Source organism: Pinus tabuliformis, chromosome 4_2 (assembly GCF_031772625.1).
Source record: "Pinus tabuliformis cultivar Carrire ecotype Pingquan chromosome 4_2, CPIR1, whole genome shotgun sequence".
Taxonomy (NCBI): domain Eukaryota; kingdom Viridiplantae; phylum Streptophyta; class Pinopsida; order Pinales; family Pinaceae; genus Pinus; species Pinus tabuliformis.
This window is the reverse complement of record NC_142304.1, coordinates 1,152,481,182-1,152,504,174: the sequence shown is the minus strand read 5'-3', so window position 1 is coordinate 1,152,504,174 and position 22,993 is coordinate 1,152,481,182. Positions and strand designations below refer to the sequence as shown.

Sequence of the window (22,993 nt, the reverse complement as noted above, 5' to 3'; positions counted from 1 at the left end):
TGAAACAAGTAGCTTCCAATATTACTGTTCTCGACTTGGAAATGTTGTCACTTGATAACTCGGTTCTTCAACACGAGATCAGCTCTTGCATGCATTCTCATGCAACCTTGTTGTGGCTCGAATTTGGCCTAACGTTGATTCAGAAAATTACGCCCTGGGAAATTCCTTACTAAACCTTGACGAATTAGTGGAATTGGATTCTGGTATGGACAATGGATTTGGTGGCCCAATCCATGTCGTAGTTGCAAACTGAGACGTTTTTGGCCAATCGCACCTACGTCCAACTGTCGGCCACCATCCCTGCTCTCAATGGCTCAATCCTACATAATGTCCAGGTCATTCAGCTGGCTTGACCCTCCTACGCATTAACTTTGATCGGATCAACAGAGTGGCTCCTTTGCACGCACAGGCATCCCACAGATCGTTCAATCATCAATGCAGGAAGACGTCAATGACATGCTCGGCACAACAAACTCAACGTTCCAGTCAACAAAATAACTTTGGCTAACTTAACACGTGGGATGCGTGTCTAATTCAGAGAATTTGAACCTTTGCGTGCAACCAACATTTTCACATAAAAAAAATGACGCACCAATGACGGTGGTTTAATAAATTGGCTTCTCGGCTCTTTCAGAAAATTGCCGATCATGCCCAAGAAATTCCGGCCCACCAAGAAATAAGGAACATACCCCTATTTGTGAAGAATCTCATTTTCAATTGCTGAGTAGATTTCATGCTCTTGTGAATAATGCAAAATGCTCTGATTTTATGAAAAATTCGGCCCCAATATCAAATGTAGTTTCTTCCTCATTCGGCCCTCCCTTAGATGATCGTCAGCGAGGCACAAGAATCAAGTTTTGTCCATCAGAAATTATTCACGTACACAGCGTCCCTCACATTATGTTGCTCGATACCTTCAAATGATGATAGATTGATTTAGCTCTTAGCCACAAACTCGAGAAACTAACGTTTTGACCCAATTATATTAATCTTTTGCTCTTCAGAATTTTGTCTACAAAAAGGTTTCAATTTTCAGCCAATAATGATGGTTCTGGACTGCCCACAAGGAGAATAATTCGGCTTTACTTCATATTTGAAGGAACAAGCAACTCGACCTCAAACCCTTGATCAATTTGCAATGAATCCTCAAGCTGGCAAGATGCACAGCTATGATACTACTGGAATGTACCAAATGGGTATTTTGCAGATTTTGTAGAAAACTAATTCAACCAAAATTTCTCCATAAAATTATCATTCAATTTACAGAAGATTTCCATGTAAAATAGAACAAGAGAATGCATGCAATTCAATCATACAATGAACAAGAATAATCTCAACTTTTATTATAATATATAAACTGGGTTTTACATGCTGAAATAACAAAATAGTTGATATAGCTAAGATAGAACTGGCCTCAAGGATCTGCTCCAATGCTACACGGGCCCTCCACCAAAACTGAACTGAACTGCCACTACTAAGCTCTCCTGTGAATTCTGGATGAATTCACCAAGGGGAGATGGGTACTCACCCAATCTCGTTGAATCACCCGAGGGTTTCTGTCCTAGGGCTACTGCTGAAGTGGAGAACCAGGTTCTCAACCTCTCATACAAGAAGAAATACCAAATCCAAGATGTCCCCTAATGTCCTCCTCCTCTTTTTATAAATATGATGGACCCCTCTAGAACCTCTTATTTTATTATTATTTTAATCATGGAGCACTTTTCCCTCTTTTATTTCAATTAAAATATTCTTTTTAATGTGGGAAAATGGTAAATTGGCCACCATACTCTCTCCAACCACTGAAAGCCACTTCTCAGCATCCCATCTTGTAGATATTCTCGTTCCGGTTCCAACGAGCTATTACACTGAGGTGTTCCATCAATTAATCCTCCTGGAATGTGTTGAAATTTCTAAGTCTAACACGTGAGAAATTCTTCCTGCATTATCTGATTTATTTCACCTACTTGTTTATTTCTTAACAAGTTATTTAACCATATAAATACTGAAAATAAACACAAATGTAGTCTCAACTCATCTACAGATCATCAACTGAAAATAACAGACAAACACACAAGGGACACTGTTATTTTTGGACAATCGTCCCCAGAAAAACCCAACTTGGGAAAACCGGTGCAGCAGTTCTGAGGGTTTTATTATTAAGCAGCTTTCTTGAGTACAACTAGGGTGCCAAACTGGCTCACCCAACAAAGATATCTATCTGGTAGTAATACCTCTCTTCCAAAGAAGATATTCAACAAGTCTGCTCCACGAAAATCTCTCCAACGCTTCTCTGAGGCTCTGCGTCAGCCCTCCTCGCCTCTGCGTCACTCTGAAACCCCATGCATCAGCCTTCTGCTGCTCTGTGCTAGCTCTTTGGCCTTCTGCGTCACCCACGCAGGCCTTGCTAGCCTCTGTGCACTTTGGCCCTCTGCGTGGCTCCTGTTGGCTCTGCGTACCCTCCTCAATCTCTGCGCTGGTCCTTGGCACTATCTCTGTCTCTCTATTATGCACTCACTGCCCCTCACTGCAACTCAGATCACTTGTTCGAATTTTCTCAGCAAACCCCGCTCCAAAAAATCAAACCGACTGATCAATCTTGGTGTATCTCCAACTGACCCTCAAGGCTCCTCTTATACTTTTCCTGTTGAGTCTTCAATGGCCGAGATTAAGTCTCTAATCAACGGCTAAGATTAGATTTGGCTTGATCCATGTCATTTAGAACATTCTCACCCAGTTTTATATTAATACCCATTAATATTTTAATTTTCCTAAGCTTAGACTTAGGAACCCCATTAGAAATATTAATTATTTTAATATCTCTCTAACCGGGTGGAATTTCCCCAAACTATTTCTGGGTCTTGGAGATCTCATGTGGTTTAGCCTCTCCACCAATTTTCATGGCTAGAGCACATCCGATGCTACAACAAATCAACACTCCCTCTTAGCCAAGAATGTGCTCTAGTAATGTTCCACCATTGAACATCACACTGATCCTCCAGCATCGGTACCTGTGTTGATGTTGGGCTTGCTGCCCTATTCCATTGCATTACTACCCCCTGTAATGTTGCCCATGGCTCTGCCACTGCCACTGCTACATTTGTACAGCAGCTCCCTATGCATCCGTGTTGCTGTTGGTCCTTCCTCCCAACATTGCATCTGCACTACAGTTCTCTCTCATCATGTTGCATCGTGTTGCCCATAGCACTACCACTGCTATTGTTGTACTGCAACTCAGTTACTGAGATGTAAGTAACTGATCTACCCAACTACTGACATCCTTGTCAGGCTAGAAGCCCTCTGCTGCTATCATGTGCTTCCGCTGCTGCCTTTGTGCTGCTGCAGCACTTTTGTGCCTCTCGCACTGCTACAACCCCCTCTGTGCCTCTCTGTCCTGCCGCAACCATATTTGTGCCTCTCACACTGTTGCAACCCCCACTGCACTGCTACAGACCACTGCACTCTAGCACTGCCATGTTGCTCCATCCGCATCTTGCTTCTACTGACATTCGTCATCCTGCCACTGTCTCTTGGGGCTCCTATAGCCGGATATGATCCAAGAGTTTGGGTACCTCAAGGATCCTGCCCCACATCTTTTGTAGTACTCCTGACTACAGTTCGATGTCTCCCCACCTCTTCTCTAGAGGTGCATGAGCACTCATGGCACAGTCATCATCCGTCTCGACTTCTTTCTCCACCTTAGCCAGAGTTACCTTGGAGTCAAAAGCCTCTCCCTTATTCTTCTTCCTGGGACACTGGGTTGCACAATGGCCCAACTCCCCACAATGGAAGCACTTTACCTTGGAGATGTCCTTCTTCTTCCTCTTCCCCTGCTATCCCGCAGATGCTAGAGCGCATCCTCCTCCTCCTCTTTCTTAATTCGACCTCCTTTGCCACTACTTCTCACCTTGGTCAACCGTTTGATCTCTTCTTGGCGAAGAGCTTCCCACATCTCTTCCCATCCTCAAAGAGTAGCTCTGCCCAAAATGATTTGGAGAAATGTCTCCCAATCCTTAGAGACTGCATTCAGGGCGGTCCTCACCATGAACTCCTGATCCGGTGTGGCCCCTATGGAAGTAAGTTGGTCCCAAATCTCTTGCACCCTGCTGAGGTATAGATCTATCTTCTCCCCCTTTTGCATTTGATACGACTGCAGTTGATTCTCCAGTAGCATTTTCCTCTGCACGGAAGTGCCTTGATACAATGTCGTCAAGGTATCCCACATCTCCTTTATCATGTTCTTCTCGACAATATGTTGTACTACATGATCCTTGACCCCATCAAGGATTATGCACTTTGCCTTGGCCATTGCATCCTCATACCTTTCATTATCAGCTGGGTCGACTGGGATAGCCATGGTTCTCAAGGCGAAGCCGAAGCCCTTGATGTGATGTCTATCCAGAACAGACAGGATCCTGGCCTTCCAGATGACAAAGTTGGAGGCCTCGTCCAACATGTCCTGATCCCTCAGTCCATTCATTGCCATCTCCACTCTTCTCCTCGACTCCCTCTGAGTCTCGACTTCCCTCCTAGAAGTTCTCTTCTAGACTCCCTCTGAGTCTCGATTTCCCTCCTAGAAATCCTCCTGCCAACAATCGAACCGCTCCTCTCCAATCCTTTTTGCACCTGCAACACGGATCTGGGTTTCTTGGCTGAAATCCGCCTAGGCAGCGACTCCCTCTACCTTGGTTCTATCCCGTTAGGTACTGTTCTGCTTCGACAGCAACAACACCCCACCAGCTTCTCAATTCACAATCTGCCCACAGCTCCCTAGGCCCCAACATTTGAAGAAACTGAGCCTCTTAGCTCTGCGCAATCCCGAGAAGGCTGAGTCGTACCTCTAGCCAACTGCGTCACTCCTACTTGGCTGAGTAGGATGACTTGGCTCTTCATGAGCCTCTTTCGCCTCTCATTGCCTCTGTGTTGGCCCTCTTTCTGCTTGAAATGATGATGCGGGCCCTCTGCGTCACTCCTTCTTTGCTGCCTTCTTCTTAGGAACAACTCTGTCTCTCGGGACAGTTGTTTCTGCTGCAAATTTTCTGATTTAGCTGGTGCCTTCAATTCTCCTGTGATCTACAACACTCCGATACCATGTTGAAATTTCTAAGTCTGACACGTTAGAAATCCCTACTGCATTATCTTGTTTAATTTCTCCTACTTGTTCATTCCATTAGCAAGTTATTTATAAATATAAATACTGAAATCTAAGTTGCAAGAAACGGGGAAATGGGTACAACTTCTCGAAACGGGCATGGGTACGAAACGTGACACCCCCAAATTTTGGAAACGGGGAAACGCAATATCTCTCTCTCTCTCTATATATATATATATATTGGGACATTTAAGAAATAATGTGCAATCATAAAGCATATATGATACATTCTAATTTATTACATTATGATTAAATTGTCAATTGTCAATGCATAAACTATAAGTCTCTAAATTTACATCACATTTACTCATAAATGATCACATAATGAAAATAGCAATATCCAAAATCAGCCACGAGAATTTCTAATTTCTTGTCTCGTGCTTGATTGGGAGTCTCCTCCTACATAGTCGAACGACCTTAGTGCTCTTGATTAAATACAAGTTCCATACCCTAGTATCCTACATGCTCTTGATTATTGAGAGTCTCCCCTACATAGAGGGGTTGGTTTTCTTGATTAAATACAAGTTCCATACCCTAGTACATGACAAAATCCAATGGAAACATTGCAATCCCCCCAATCTTGAAATCCTGAAAAACAGATAAGTTTGTTGGATTTTGAGTGAGATTTAAAATTCTACTTTCTCCATATATAATCCAATGAGGTCGAAACTACTCTCAAACATCCTGATTCATTTCATGGTAATGTTAAAAATTTAAGTAAAAGCATGAAAATGAAAAATAAAGGCGAATGTCACTTTTACTTTAAGAATTTAACGTGGTAACATTACTATGAACTGCATATCAACACTAGGGCCATAGGATTGAACATTAGGCTGCCCCACTCAAAAAAATCCTCTTTTTTTATAACTTGGGAGGCATCTAGAAGCATCCATAAGATATTTTAGTCGCCCAACAAAAATTAGAAGCGAAAAAATAAAAAAAAAACAAGAAAAAGCTAAGTTGCAGGAAACATGGGTCTAGGGTCCGTTTCCGTACGAAAACGGGGAAACCCATACCGTACGGCCCGGAAACTCGTTTCTGGGCTGTCTGGTGTTGTTTCCTCATGCAAATTGACTTTTTCTTATGTTTTTATTATTATTTTGTTTTCTATTTTTTTATTGGGCTACTAAAGTGGCTTCTAAATTTAATCATAATGTTTAAATGTAATAAATTATAATGTATCACGTATGCTTTATGATTGCACATAACATTTCTTAAATGTCCTAAATTCTAATATATATATATATATATATATATATATTCGCGTTTCCCCATTTCCAAAATTTGGGGAGGTCGCGTTTCATACCCGTGCCCGTTTCAGAAACTCGTACCCGTTTCCCCGTTTTGTGTAACTTAGAGAAAAAGTCAAGTTAGAAGAGGACACTTCGCCGTACGGCCTGGAAACTCGTTTCCGACCGTACTGGCCACATTTCCTCCTCGAGAAACGGGCTAGTATGGCCAGAAACGAGTTTCCAGGCCGTACGATACGAGTTTCCTTGTTTCCGGTTGGAAACAGACCCTTCTCCAACGTTTCCTGCAACTTAGACTGAAATAAACACAAATGCAGCCTTAACTCATATACAGGTCAGCAACTGAAATAACTGAGACAAGCACACAAGGGACACCGTTATTTTTGGACAATCGTCCCCGGAAAAACCCAACTTGGGAAAACCGATGCAGTTGAGGGTTTTATTATTAAGTAGCTTTCTTGAGTACAACTAGGGTGCCAAACTGACTCACCCAATAGAGATATCTATTTGGCAGTAATACCTCTCTTCGGAAGCAGATATTCAGCAAGTTTGCTCCACGAAAATCTCTCCAACGCTTCTCTGAGGCTCTGCGTCAGCCCTCCTAGCCTCTGCGTCACTCTGAAACCCCCTACGTCAGCCTTCTGCTGCTCTGCACTAGCTCTTTGGCCTTCTGCGTCACCCACGCAGGCCCTGCTAGCCTCTGCGCAGTCACTCTGGCCCTCTGCATGGCTCCTGCTAGCTCTGCGTAGCCTCCTCAATCTCTGCACTGGTCCTTCGGCACTATCTCTGCCTCTCTGCTATGCACTCATTGCCCCTCGCTACAACTGAGATCACTTGTTCGAATTTCCTCAGCAAACCCCGCTGCAGAAAATCGAACTGACTGATCAATCTTGGTGTATCTCCAACTGACCCTCAAGCCTCCTCTTATACTTTTCCTATTGAGTCTTCAACGGTCGAAATTAAGTCTCTAATCAACGGCTAAGATTAGATTTGGTTTGATCCATGTTATTTAGAAGATTCTCACCCAGTTTTATATTAATACCCATTAATATTTTAATTTTCCTAAGTTTAGACTTAAGAACCCCATTAAAAATATTAATTATTTTAATATCTCTCTAACTGGGTGGAATTTCCCCAAACCATTTATAGGTCTTGGAGATCTCATGTGCTTTAGCCTCTCCACCAATTTTCATGGCTAGAGCACATCCGATGCTACTACAAATCAACAGAATGCCACTTCGAACATAATTAATTAAGTTAGGCCCCATAATAATGTAATTTTTTGAAATTTGTCAGAATGCAACAAAACGAAAAGCAAACTATGCGGGTGATGGAATATGCCAAGCGAATGCCATCGGATCCCATAAAAACTCCTCAAAACTCTCTCAGAACCCCTGATGACATAAACCTGCTACCATGATCTGGTCATCCTGTACCCTGGTAATCCAACCTAGTTGTACTATGGAGGAAAATAAAAATGGTGATATGACGGTATAATTGATAATATGTGAAGGAAACATGATTAGAAAAAGTAGGGACCATTCATAACAAATTGACAGTGTTTCAAACGACATAGCATTTCCCTGCCCTAGGTTTTGACTGTACACAAGAGTCTTGAAAGTGTAGTTGTTAAACTAAAAACATGGCCTAAATAATGTTCAGATTACATCTAAATGTCACAAAGTACTATTTCCAAAACCTGTTAAAGCACTTAAGTTCCCAAATAAAATGACATTGCCCTACATGAATATGCCATTACACGATTGAGGTCAAAATCCGTGGAATGACAAATCTTCTCTAAGGCATTGATTTATGACCCACACGTTCAACTTTGTATGCCATTTCCCACTTTAAACAGTCTTCACCTGGAGCCCTGACTTCCTGACACAGCATACACAAATGCCTATTACTTGAGTGGAAACATACCCTTAAAAATTGAATATCATTTGAGGCTAAGACAAAGGGTTGTCATAACCACTTCCAACTTCTCACAATTAACATGGTATCAAAAACAATACGTTAATACATGCTCATTCTGGAAAATTTAATGTAGAAGTGCTATACAAATTTGATATTTGGGTATAATTCATACAAAATACAATTAAGAATATCAAGAAAACACTTGGACGGCTGCTCTTGATACAAGGTCAGGCCTCTTTGGAGTCTGCCAAGATTTCATTTAGGTATCTCAATGTAGGAAGGATACACATTTACTTATGTTGGTAAACATAATGCAGTCATCTCTTGTTGGGTAAAGAACGGGAAAAGGTGACGTATACAAAGGAAAATAATCACCACAAATCCTTTTCAAAATTAACTTCTTAGTTTCTTTTTCCTCATGCAAATCTTTATAACGTACTATCTTTTCATAGGTTGGTAGAGGCCTTGCCTGTACAAGAATTTTTCCGGTAGTAGCATGTACTCTAACATACCCAAATTTTGATATACGTACTAAACTCCAGCTCTTAGCCTGCATAATTTTGAACTAAACCAATTAGATTTTCCTACAATCTCAAAATATCTGCAGATAAGAATTCATCGGCTATAATACATACCATCGTGATGAAAGAGTCAAGCTCGAATCCAGACATTCCAATGATGACATGCACTGGGGCAGAGTACATGGAACTATTGTAATTATCAAACCCTCCATGGTCCCTTATTGGATAATTCAAACACTGGCTGTTATTCACGGCACAGGTACGCTCATAATTGTGGACATGACCCCATAATGCAAGATCCACCTAAATCATTTCAATTTTATACATGCTAGCTTCAGAAACATGCTTTCCATAGTACTGTGGATGATACTGCTATACATAATACTGAAATGGAACATTTTGAGATAGAGAAATTCTTGTTTCATTGATTTGGCATAAAAATTGCTGTTAAATACATCAAAAAGAAGAATATATTATGGGTACTGCCTCAAGGAATCTTCACAATGAACTCATAATTTTTACAAACCTGATAAAATAGGAGAAGGGGTTCAATCACCGAGCGAAAGTGAACGTCCACAGAAGGAATTATTGTGCTAAAAATGAAGCCCCCTTCAAGGGAGGAATATTGTGGCCTATGACTGTCACATATCAAACAGCACATTTTCAACTGCTACGTTATATATCAAATCTTTGCTAACCTGCAAAAATCAATAAAAATAGGGGCATTACCTATAAAATTAATATTTTCTGATTCTCTTACAACAGAAACTTCTTGAGAAGACAACTTCCATTCTGCATAATATTCTTAAATAATTATCTAGGGAAGAAATGCCTCATGCCTGTCAAGTTCCGCAGCATCCACTTTAACATGTATGTACATAGCAGTTCCATCATCATTTTTGGTCACTTGTGAATATTAATGTAATTTCATTCTTTCATCCTTGGAAAATTTCTATGAAGAATGTCCAAGGTTTGATTAGAGTCAGTGTCCTGTTACCCGTCCTTTTAGCAAGGGTACCTTTAGTAAAAAAAAATAATTCCTTTCAATGAATGGGGCTGGACAAGAATAGGTCTGTTTTGGAGAGATGCTTCCCGATGATTCACTACAATCGGAAAGAAGTACGTTACAGCAGTATGAGTTTGATAATCATCTCATGAAAATTAAAGACCAATAAATACAAGCAAAGGGATGTTTCCTCCTTGAAACCCAGGCTCATCATAAAGATCTACTATGGTCAAAGAATGATGCTAGTGTCTCCCTTGAAGAGTATAACATTAAACAAAGCCTTGGATGCAGTTGATGAACAGAGTTATATTGAAGAAGAGCAGGTTTATGAAGCCCCGAAGGCAGAGTGCACACAACTTTGGAGATTTATGCAAGGCCTCAAAAGAAGAAGAGTCAAAATACAAAATGGTTGAGGAAATGAGGAACCCGTAGCAGCTGTTGTTACTGTTGACCACTGAAGTGTACCTAAGATTTTTTGAAGACTCCATGTCCGAGGATGTATCATAGGCTTCATATACCATCAAAGTTCATTATATCATTAAAGCTTTTTAACTCTATTTTTTATTCTCATCTTCTTCTCATGTTGTACTCAGATTCCACAAGCCCTACACGGATGATGTAAAGTGATGCTAGTGATGACTTGAATCATGTAACAAGCCTAGGTAACTTGGGACTTTGTCATCAAGTGATTTTACTCTGAGAGGTTTTTTCACCTGGTTAAGTATTAGGTGCTTACACGGACTTAATAATTATTTGAGCTTTTTCCTCCAAGCATAGCACCAAAGACGGAGAGCAGCTTGATGGCGAAGCCATGGGTGAGTCCTAGTGTCTAGAGTCATTGTATATTATCATACTTGTAAAATTTTGGGGAATTTAAATAGGTCTAGGGTCAGTTTTTAATTTTTTTAATTTCCTGCGGGACAGGATTTCTAATAAAATCTAAATGTAAATTGTAATAAGTATAGCCTAGAGAAATTGTATGGGTTATGTGTTCTCAAAATTACACCTCTCTTCACCAAATTTCTACTAGGACATACTTTGAGGAGTAAAACATAAGTTCTAAACCCTCAAAACCCATTTTTCCTAAGTTTTGTGGAAAATGTGGCAATAAATTAACCCGGCAATTAAATAAATTGGAGAAAATAAATATCCACACATGCTAAATGATGTGGAAATGAGGTGGAAAATCATCATAGAGTTAAAGAGTGATGTGGACTCCACCATGGACCAAGAATCAAGGAGAAACATGTGACAAAAAGGGAAATCAAATTTCTTGGAGAAAGACAACGAGTTTCAAGTGACAAGATCCACAATTTGAGGAAGTTAACTCGAGCTTCAAGGAGATATCATGAGTTGACTTGAGATTGGGTTAGAGTTTACTTGAGTGAGGTGGAGAGTGGTCTCCTACCACTCCACTTCACTCTCCCACATGTCCTCTCATCTAATTCGAGCTCCCTCATCAAGGATTGTGTGGGCCTCTAAGGAAGAAATCGAGTTGCCACTTAGGAAATTCGAATTTGCATGAAGGAGCATTGGGATTGTCACCCATTTGCTTTGGGATTGTCACCATTTGCCTTGGGATTGGCTCCCAAACTTCTATTTAAGTGAGCAATGGGCTCTCACTATGTAATCATGATACGAGTTATTAGGCTTGAGGATACTCTGTTGGATTGTACACTCTTTTGCAAATTAATACAAAAGACTTTGGGGTTACATTTGAGGTGTTCTTCTCCTTGTGTATGGTAATATCTTGATATTCTTGCTCTTGTCTTTCTACTTATTTCATTATGCTATTATTTCCATTATGTTTTTCAAGTTGTGTTGATGTATAACTATCTTACATTAGCATAAGGATTATTTACTTGCTCTAGATAGAGAATGCTTTAGTTGATGTCCAATATATCTCTAAAATTTTCTCATCATTGCATGTGATTAAGCCCATATGGATCTAATTTGTCTATGTGAAGTTGTGTAGAAAATCTTTCTTTGGATCAAGCTTCAAGCGTGGGGAAGTTCTCGGAGGAACCAACCCACTCTTGAAATACTCAAGGAGAACCCACATTTGTCAATTTCCAAAGCCTCATCTTTCGAATTTGTCTTGCAGGGATTTCTTTTGGGCTTTGGGCTCATATCTCAAGCATAATCCATTTAATATTTATTTCTCAAAATATTGTGCTTCATTTGCTATAATCTTGTTATTTTAGAGCCAAATTATGGCTAAGCAAAGAGGAGAGTTTACTCATACTCTTTAGCTTAGCCTTTGTAGACTATTGTACATATACATTTGTAATTTTCTTGATTAATTTCATAGCTAACACTTGGTTTGTTTTGCAACCCTCTCTAACTTGTTCTTGTGGCAGCTTGCGGGATTCATTGTTTGAAACTTTTAACAAGTTGTGTGCAGGACCTTGGGCTCTCACTTCAAGACTAGTTTTCAAGGGAGGCCGTGGGCTATTGTGAGGGCTGCTAATTTTTTTCTCAAGGGCCGAGAGCTAGAGGAGGCTTAGCCTCTCTCCTCTTGCATGCATTGTGATTGTAAAGTGGCTGATTTGTGAATACCAAAACAGTCCACACATTGGGCAGATTTGGGGAGTTTCACAATCTGATTTTTACATGTAAACATTTCTCCAAGTTTGCAGACTTTAGAGGCCTTTTCTTTATGCCATTCATTTGCCAATTACTTTGGGCATCTAAGGAGGAAGTCTAGTGCATCACAAGCACAAATTTTGTAAATATTTCCTTTCTTTTCGAAGTCTCTTGAGAGGTCTCTTTTCATTGTAACTATTCACTAATAAAAATGCTAAATTTTCTTGTGAGGGAGCTTGGGATTTTTCCCATGGTATCCCTTCTCCCCATTTAGAGGGAGGATCTTTGCTTGTGGGTGAACTAATCATCTTAGTTTAGTTACTCTAGTTCTCATTTGCTAATTTCATTTCACTCATGCATGATTAGTTTCTGACATAGTACTCACATCCATTTTCATTTTAGCACAAGTGTGACATTTGTTTATTTCAATTTCTTGAGTGCTTGCATTGAGCTTCTATTACAACACATGCAATATCCTTTTTTTTAAAGCAAACAATTATTTTACACAATTGGCAAGCTTAAACTGGTTTAATTTAGCCATCTTGATTTCACAAGTTCCTTGAGCATTTTGATTTATCATTATCAAATTTAATTTATGTGGCATCATGGTTATTATTGAACATTCATTTGTTGAAACAATTTGGCACTAACTCTATTTCTTGCAAAGCAATTGTGGACTTGTGAAGGTTTGCCTCATTTTCATTTGAAGATATTGGTATTTTATTTAGTCACATTTTATTACTTAAGCATCTCACTTAGTCACATTTTATTACTAATTGACATTTCCAAAATTAACCTTCAACTTAAGTTGGTTGTATAGACTGGAGGGACTGTCCACCCCTATTGACTCCTCATTGTGAGATCCGGATTTCCGGGCGAGGATGAGGTCTGGGGACCGGAGTTCAATTGTAACTTTGTTTTAGAATACACCTAATAAAATAAACCAAGAGCATCTCTACATCACAATTTCACTTTACTTGCAATACAACTCTCCTATATGTGTTATCTTGAATTTATTGAGTCATATTTACAAATATCATCAGTTTCTCAAGAGGCATTTGCTTTATAGTGCAAGCATTTGGATCTTTTACTTTTGCAACAATTAGCTTTCTTGTACTTGGAATATCCTTCATTGGTGCAACTCTATTTCAAGTTATTTCATATATTTGTTGCTTTGATGATCATTTTGCTCATGAGTAATTGATGTCATTATCTTGTCATTTGAGCATTTACTTTCAAGTACTATCTCCCTTATAATTGCAATTGATGTTTATATGCTCCTCTTGGTCTAACATTTGAGTTTGCAGGATTGTTTATCATTGTATTTTGATTTCATTTTTTGAGCAAGCTATTTGTTGGAATTTCTAAGTCTAACTGTTAGAAACCCTTCATGTACTTTTCTGATTTATTTCTGCCTACTTGTTCTGATTAATTAACAAGTTATTTACCATGTAAATACTGAAAATAAATACAAGTACATGCTCAACACATTACAAATCATCAACTGGAGGAAACAAAACAGGCACACAAGTGACACCGTTGTTTTTGGACCAATGTCCCGTAAAAAACCCAATGCGGGAAAACTGGTGCAACTATCTGAGGGTTTTATTATTATGCAATTTCTGAATACAATCTGGGTGCCAAAACCAGCTCACCCAACAGAGAATAATCTCGGCAATAGTACCTCTCTACTCGGAAGCAAATATTCCGGCTGAAACTCCAGATAAACACTCTGACAGCTCCCAACTCCAATTTGCCCCACAAAACCCCAATGTTAGCCTCTAGGGATTGCATCAGCCCTTTCTGGCCCTGCGTTGCCCTGCATCAGTCCTTAGAGCGGCTGTGTCACCCATGCTGGCTCTCTAAGGCACTGCGCAGCTCTTGGTTGCCTCTGCATGAGCCCTGGCTGGCTCTGCGTGAACCTCTGGATGGCTCTGTGTCCCTCTCTCTCAGCTTCTACGCTGATCCTCTCTGCTTCTGTATTCACTGCCCCTCAGCGGCAACTCTGATCACTCTTTCGACTTCCTTAGCAAACCCTGCTGTGAAGATTCTATCTCTGCAGCAACTGATTTACTTTTCCTACTTATTTCACCATAAGTTATTCATGAAATTACGTCAACAAACATTATAAATATTGCTGTAGATATCACACCGTAATACAGAAACAAACATATGCATAAGAATCAACACATTGACACAGTTATTTTGGACTAATGTCCCCGAGAAAACCCAATGTGGGAAAACCGGTGCAGCAAGGGAGGATTTTATTATTCAACAATTTTCTAGTACAACAGGGTGCCAAACTGGCTTACCCACAGATAGACAAATTTTCCAACACTTCTTCTGAACCCAGCGTAGGCCCTACTGACCTCTGCGATAGCCTGAAACCCTCTGCGTCAGCCTACTGAGGCTCTACGCAACCTCTCTGGCCTTCAACATCCCTCCTGCAGCCTCTGTGTGGATGACGCAAGCCTTGCTGGCTCTGTGCAATCTTTGCTGCCTCTGCGTGGCTTCCTTTGGCCCTGCGTCTGCCTCTTCTGCCTCTGCGCTGATCTCCCGTCTCTCTGTTCCGTACTTGCTGCCTCCTGACTGCTCTCCAGACCACTAGTTCAATTTCTCAGCTAACCCCACTCCAGAAATTGAACTGACTAGTCTCCCTCATTGTATTCTCCAAGTGACCCTCAAGCCTCCTCTTATACTTTTCTCGTTGACAAATCAACGACCGAGATTAAGTCCCTAATCAACGGCTAAGATTAGATTTGGCTTGATCCATGTCTTTTGGACCATTCTAACACAATTTCATATTAATACACATTAATATTTTATTTTCCCTAAGTTTAGACTTAGAGACTCCATTAAAAATATTAATTATTTTAATATCTCCTAAACTGCTTAGAATTTTCCCAAACCCTTTCTGGGTATTGTAGATCTCATGTGCCCCCAACCTCTCCACCAAATTTCATGGCTTGATGCTACCCCAAATCAACACCTGCCCTAGAAAATCGAAATCTTGATCAACTTGGTGTATTATCCAAGTGACCCTCAAGCCTCCTCTTATACTTTTCTTGTTGACAAATCAACGGCCAAGATTAAGTCCCTAACCAAAAGTTAAGATTAACTCTGGCTTGATCCATGACTTTTGGACCCTTCTAACACAGTTTTATATTAATTCACATTAATATTTTATTTTCCCTAAGTTTAGACTTAGGGACTCCATTAAAAATATTAATTATTTTAATATCTCTCAAACTTTTAGAATCTGCCCAAACCATTTGTGGGTATTGGAGATCTCATGCGCTTTAGCCTCTCCACCAATTTTCGTGGCTAGAGCACATCTGATGCTACCCCAAATCAACACTTCCTCTTAGCGACGACTGTGCTCTAGTAATACTCCTTACTGAGCATCACCCATATCATCTGGCATCGGTCCCTGTGCTGATGCTAGGCCTGCTACTCAAAATCCTTTGCATTGTTGCATCATGTACTGCTACCCATGGCCCTGCCACTGCCACTGTTGCATCTGTACAACAGCTCTCTCTGCATCCGTGTTGCTGCCCATGGCCCTACCACTACCACTATTGCATCTGCAATACAACTCCTCTCATCATGCTGCCCATAGCACTGCCACTGCTAACTGTTGCACTGCAACTCAGTTACTGAGAAGTAAGTAACTGATCTCCCAATTCTGACATCTCCATCAGGCTAGAAACACTCCCGATGCTGAAGCTCCCTCTATCACTGACAAGTGCTTCCTCTCTAACCTCTACGTTGTTGCAACAACTTTGTGCATCCCGCACTGCTGCCTCACGCTGTGTTGGGACTCCTGCATTGTAGCTCCCTCTTTCACTCCATCTGCATCCATCTCTATTGACCTCCACAAGTCCTACTACTCCTCTTCAGGGCTCTCGTAGTAAGGTATAATCCAAGAGGTTGGGTACCTCAAGGATCCTACCCCTCATCGCCTGTAGTCCGTCTGACTAAAGCTCGATGTCTCCCCACTTCCGCTCAAGTGGTGTGAGAGCACTCATGGCACAGTCATCATCTGTCTCCACTTCCTTCTTCGCCCTTGCTGGCGTCGCCTTGGAGTTAGAAGCCTATCCCTTGCTCTTCTTCCTTGGACACCGGGTCGCATAATGACTCAATTCCCCATAGTGGAAGCATTTGACCTTGGAGAGGTCCTTCTTCTTCCGTTTCTCCTACTTTCTCTCAGATACTAGGGCAACATCCATCTCCTCCTCCTTCTTGATTCTGATCCCCTTGCCACTCCTTCCCACCTTGCTTAGCCTTCTGATCTCTTCTTGGCGAAGGCCCGCCCACATTTCCTCCCAATCTGGAAGGGTCGCCCTGCCCAGTATGCTCTGGATAAATACCTCGCAATCTTCTGAGACTATGTTCAGCGCTGTTCTCACCATCAATTCTTGATCCATCGTGGCCCCTATGGAAGTCAGCTGATCCCGGATCTCCTTCAATCGACCGAGGAAGGTGTCGATCTGTTCTCCCTTTTGCATCTGGTATGACTGCAGTTGATTTTCTAGTAGCATCTTCCTCTGCACGGAAGTATGCTGATACAACTTCTTTAGGGCCTCCCACATCTCATTTGCCGTATTCTTCTCGGCAATGTGTGGTACTACATGGTCCTTGACCCCGTCAAGGATGATGCTCTTGGCCCTCGCCATTGCATCCTCGTACTTATCATTATCAGTCGGGTCAACTAGGACCGCTATTGTCCTCAAGGCGAATTGTTTGAGACAGTTCCTGTCTAGAACAGATAAGATTTTGGCCTTCCAGACTACGAAGTTTGAGGCTCCATCCAATCTGTCCTAGTCTCTTACCCTGTTCACTGCCATCTCGCTGCTCCTCTACTTCCCTTCTGGAAGTTCTCGGTGTGACTCCCTCTGAGCCTCGATTTCCCTCCTAGAAACCCCTCTGCCAATGTCGAGATGCCCCCACTCCGATCCTTAGTGCAGCTGCACCACTGATCCGAATTTCTTGGCTAGAAATCCTCGGTAGCAACTCCCTCCTCCTTGGTCTTGCCCTGTTAGGTACTGTTCTGACTACAGTACCCCACCAGCTTCACTCTGCAACTTACCCACAACCTCCTAAGCCCCAACAAACTAAAGGTTAGAGCTTCTAGGCTCTGCGCAATCCCGACACTAGCAAAATCTGCACCTCCTGGCCACGGGTGTTAATCTTTCTGTTAGGATATTCCGACACATAGGATATAGTTAAGTTCAACTTGGTCTAGTATAGAGTTAGGTAAAGTGTGTTTCTTTACCGTTGTACATTTTGTAACTTACAATCCGACGGTCACGATATGTAGTGATCCGACGGTTCACTCTCACCTCGGTATTACCGACACTTGATCCGTGGCTTGACACCCAATTGGTCCATGAGTTCTATTTGAAGCACATGGAGGGTCATTGTTCGGGTAATCCGTGCATGAGAGAAGTTTATGTAAATTTTTATTCTTTGATTAATAAATTGCCTGTAGTACCCACGTTGGGACAGGCCGTGGACTGTTTCCCTCCTTGCACTCTGAGGGTTTTAACCACATCAAAAATACTGGTGTATTGATTTGAGATCTGGTTGTGAGCGGTGTCCTTTTGGTATTCTTTCTGTGGAACTTACCCTGTAAATTCCTACATGGTATCAGAGCTTGGACCCAGGTTCGATTCCCCGAGTTGCATTTGAGGGGGGTGTTGGAAGAATCACCGCACCTCTATAGAATCCGTAATTTCCACCCTGGGGATCCTAGTCACTGTTTGTTACGTTTACCAACACCTACGGGTTTTGGTGTAACGACAAACCTCTACATGGTATCAGAGCTATTTGAGGGCCGCGTCCGTTGGTGATCCAAATCTGAAGCCGGTAGAACTGCATGCGGCTGTCGTTTCCTAGATCTGCTGTTTCTGACTGCTTTCGGGCCGAGAGGACTGCTCTGTTGCGTTCGGAGCATCTGTTCCAGTGAGGAACCCCTTTCGTTTCACGCGAAAAGGTTTCCGGTAGCCCTAGCTGCGTCATTTTTCAGATCGGGAGGTATACAGTGTTTTTTTTGCAGTTTACTGTTATTTTCTCTCTGCTTATTTCGGTCTCAGTTTATTTAGCCTTTTTTTTAACCGGATCTATACCTTTCATTTCTGCGTATGCTCTTTGCCCTGCGACTCTGTGCGATCTGGGCAAATCAGAAACAGAAAGGAAGGATTTTTCTCATGCGTATGCTCTTTTCCCTGCACCTTAGTGTGATCTCGGAAAATCAGAAACATTGAGAAAAATATTTAGTTTTTCGGCTAAAGCTAACTTTGAGATTTTTTTTAAAAATTTCTAGTTTTTTGGCTAAAGCTAACTTCGAGCCGCAAGGTTCGTTTTTCTTTGCATATTCGTGTTGGGTTTTGTGTTTTGTGTTTTGTAGGGAAAAAGAGCTTTCTCAAGGCAAGCACGCAAACCAAGGCCCCCCCCCTCTCTCTCTCTCTCTCTCTCTCAAATTTTTTGTATAGATCAATTGGTTCAAAGCTATTTTAAGAGAGTAGAGGTCTTGGGTTCAAGTCTCCATTTTGTGGGGGCGGATTTTTTCATTCCCGCACATTCGCGCACTTTGCCGGCAACGTCAACAATTTTTTTTCAAAAAGCCATAACTTCTTCATCCGGAAGCCTTTTTCAGAGCCGTTTTTTTTAAAACCGCCTATTTTTTCGAGATCTATCCATTGGAACACTTACTTTCAGCATCTTCAGCTTCAGTTTTTTTAAAAAAAAATGGAAAGTCCATGCCAAGTCATTCTTGACAGCACTAACTACTTCCAATGGGTAGCCTACATGGAAGATTTACTTAGAAGTAAAGGTCTCTTCAGAATAGCCACAGACCAAGAGAAGAAACCAAAAGATGAAGACAAGGCGGCAAAATGGGAAAATAGACAAGATCAAGCACGTGGTTTGATAGGGATGTCTATTTCTCCTGATCTTAGATTCCACATTGCAGAACTTGAGACTCCTCATGAAGCATTAGAAAAACTTGCTAAAGTTTTTGGGATTAAAAATGAAATTAGAGCCCATCAACTTGAAAATGAGCTGCTTACTTTGGATCCTAATAATTTTTCTTGCATTGAAGATTTCTTGTCCAAATTCAAGACCCTTAGATATCTCTTGGAAGGTGTTAAAGTTAAGAAAGAAGATGGTAACCTTATTTATTCCATCCTTACTAAGTTGGGACCAGCCTACTCTGTATTTGTTTCCACTTTCCATTCTACAAGGGAAGCTTTCATTTGTCAAGGACAAGACTACAAGGCCCCTTCCTTTGACTCCTTTTGTGATTCCTTAATAAGAGAACAAGAAAAACTCTTACACCTTGGTCTTCTTAATCTTGGAAACTCTTCCACGAAAGCGTTAGCCGCCCAGCAGCAACCAAATTCAAAGAATCCTAAGAAGTCATATCCTCAAAAGAATGGTCCTAAACCATCTCAGCCTCAAAATGAAAGATCATTTCAGCAAAATGATAAGACCAATAAAAACAAATGGAAGAAGACTGATAGACATTGTAACTTTTGTAATCGAGATGGCCACTTAGAATCTAAATGCTTTAAGAAGATGGAAGCCTTGGAAGCCGCAATGAAGAAACATAACATCCATGTGGAGCCTACTTCAACTTCAACTTCCGGAATGGCACTTTCTGCATGTCATTGTCAATCATCTCAGTCTGGTTATGCATTAAATGTATCTTCTTCTTCTTCTCATTCTCATGAGTGGCTCATTGATTCTGGAGCCTCTTGTCACATGGCCAAAAACCAAGCCATGTTTTCTTCTTTAAATGATTGTAACACCAAAAATATATATATTGGTGATGATAGATCTCTTAATGTTGTAGGGACTGGAACTGTTCATCTAGACAATGGTCAGTTTAATGATGTATTATGTGTTCCAACCTTATCCTGCAACCTTCTATCTGTCTATCAGATAACTCATTCAGGTGAAGGTAAAATTGTTGAATTTTCACCTCATGATGTTGTAATCAAGGATCTAAAAGATCCTAAACAGATTCTAGCTACTGGTCTTGCTGATGATTCCAAAAGGTTGTATAAGTTTCACAACTTTGGGTCATCCAATCTTCCCTCAGTATTTGTTGCTCATAATGATGAAGTGAGCAAACTTTGGCATGAGCGATTTGGTCACTTAAACTATCGCTCCCTTCAGCATCTATGTAAAGAAAATATGGTGACAGGTCTTCCTATGGTATCTTGCAGAGATGGTGTTTGTTCCGGATGTGTACTCGGAAAACATCATCGGGACAGTTTTGACAAACGTGCCTCTTGGCACGCCTCAGCCCCTTTACAGCTTGTGCACAGTGATTTATGTGGTCCTCTTCCTGTTGCTTCATTCTCTGGCTGCAAGTACTTCTTAACTTTCATTGATGATTTCTCCAGACGCACTTGGGTATACTTCTTAAAACTCAAGAGCGAAGTATTTAACACTTTTTTGGCCTTCAAAGCCTTTGTTGAAAAACAATCTGGACATCAAATTCTTAAGCTAAGAACTGATAATGGTGGAGAATATGTTAAAAACACATTCATCAACTTTTGCACCGAAAATGGAATTCAAATGCAACATACTGTTCCATACACTCCACAACAAAATGGTGTAGCTGAAAGGAAAAATCGCACCTTAAAGGAAATGGCTAATTGTATGCTGCAATCTAAAGGACTCAGTCTTAGTTTTTGGGCCGAAGCAATTAATTGTGCAAATTATATAATCAATCGCACTCCTACTAAGGTTCTAGAGAATATCACTCCAGAAGAAGCTTGGAGTTCCATTAAACCAGATGTAAGTCACTTTCGTGTGTTTGGAAGTGAAGCATGGGCCCATATTCCAGATGAAAAGCATAAAGCTTTAGAACCTAAGAGTGAGAAATGTACTTTTGTTGGATATTCTGAAGATGTAAAAGGTTATAGACTTATTCCATTTAAGTCCAAAAATGTTATCATTAGAAGAGATGTAAAATTTGATGAAAATAAATCGGCCTGCGAGCCTAGTCCGGCGGATGTGCCACCTCTTCCTATCTCTTCTACTTTTGAAAACATTTCTTCTTCAGATGATGAAAGCGAGGATGATAATCCTCCCCCACCTTCTCAGGATCCTCAACTTCCAAGATGGGTCCGTGCTACTCGGGATGCAGCAGGTGATCTTGCCGGTGATCCTACAGATCAGCGACGTACACGTTCTCAGTTTGAAAGAGCCTCTTCTTTACTGGCTCAAGCTCCAGTAAATCATGATCCTGACACTTTTGCAGAAGCTTCAGGCCATCCACATTGGGAAGCAGCTATGAATGAAGAATATCATTCATTGATGACAAATGATACATGGGATCTTGTTCCTCTACCAAAGGGACGCAAACTTGTTAGATGTAAATGGGTTTACAGAACCAAGTATGGACCAGATGGGAAAGTTGATAAACATAAAGCTCGTCTCGTTGCTAAGGGCTTTTCACAGGTTGAAGGCATTGACTACACTGAAACCTTCTCCCCTGTTGCCAAAATGAACTCTATCCGCCTTGTTCTTTCCCTTGCTGCCTCTTTAAAATGGGAAGTCCATCAGATGGATGTTAAATCTGCCTTCTTGCATGGGGACTTGCAGGAAGAAATCTATATGGAACAACCCATTGGCTTCATACAAACAGACTCCAGCCTTGTTTGTCGACTTAAGAAATCCCTTTATGGCCTCAAGCAAGCTCCTCGGGCTTGGTATGCCAAAATGGATAGCTTTCTTTTAGAATCTGGCTTTTCTAGGTGTCATTCTGACAATACTGTCTACACCAAGAAAGTGGGCAACTCTCTTATCATCCTTGTTCTTTATGTTGATGATCTTATTCTTACTGGTAGTGATCCCAACCTTATAAACCATGTGAAGTCCAGCCTTAAAAAGAAATTTGAAATGACAGACTTAGGACACTTACACTATTTTCTCGGTCTTCAAGTCTTGCAATCCCAGGAGGGTATTTTCCTTTCCCAGTCCAAGTATGCTTGTGATATTCTTCGTCATTTTCACATGGAAGACTGTAAGCCAGCCCCTTCTCCCTTTCAGTCTGGAGTCAAACTTTCAGTCTCTTGTACTTCTCCTGAAGTTGATGCTACCTTATACCGTCAACTTGTCGGAAAACTCTTGTATTTAACCCATACTCGTCCTGATCTTTCCTTTGCTGTTGGCCTTGTTGCTCGTTTTATGCAAAACCCCCGTGAAAGTCATTGGAAAGCAGCTAAAAGAATACTTCGTTATGTTCGAGGTACAGTACAGTTTGGGATTCATTACAGTGCCAAAGCAGCTCCTCTGTTAGTTGGTTTCACTGATTCTGATTGGGCTGGTGACCCTGATGATCGGAAGTCTACTGCCGGTTATGTCTTCACTCTTGGTTCAGGACCTATTACATGGGCTTGTAAGAAACAGGCTGCCATTTCTCTTTCGTCAGCAGAAGCAGAGTATCGTGGTGCCGTGGAAGCTAGTAAGGAAGCCTTGTGGCTTCGTCAGATCCTATCAGAGTTTGGCTTTGAGCAGCAGCATCCAACCACACTTTGGTGTGATA

General features: G+C 41.2%; 1 protein-coding gene across 1 annotated transcript in view; it reads right to left on the bottom strand.

The window, feature by feature from the left end:
* Nucleotides 1–22,993, bottom strand: part of LOC149173758 (putative inactive purple acid phosphatase 24) — a 399,682-nt gene that overhangs the window by 209,246 nt on the left and 167,443 nt on the right. Inside the window, exons 3-5 of the mRNA XM_089427998.1 lie at nucleotides 9,367–9,478; nucleotides 8,955–9,143; nucleotides 8,789–8,869 (exon numbers count right to left, since the gene is read on the bottom strand). Coding sequence (XP_089284124.1) covers nucleotides 8,789–8,869; nucleotides 8,955–9,143; nucleotides 9,367–9,478 — 382 coding nt within the window. The remainder of the gene's footprint in view (nucleotides 1–8,788; nucleotides 8,870–8,954; nucleotides 9,144–9,366; nucleotides 9,479–22,993) is intronic.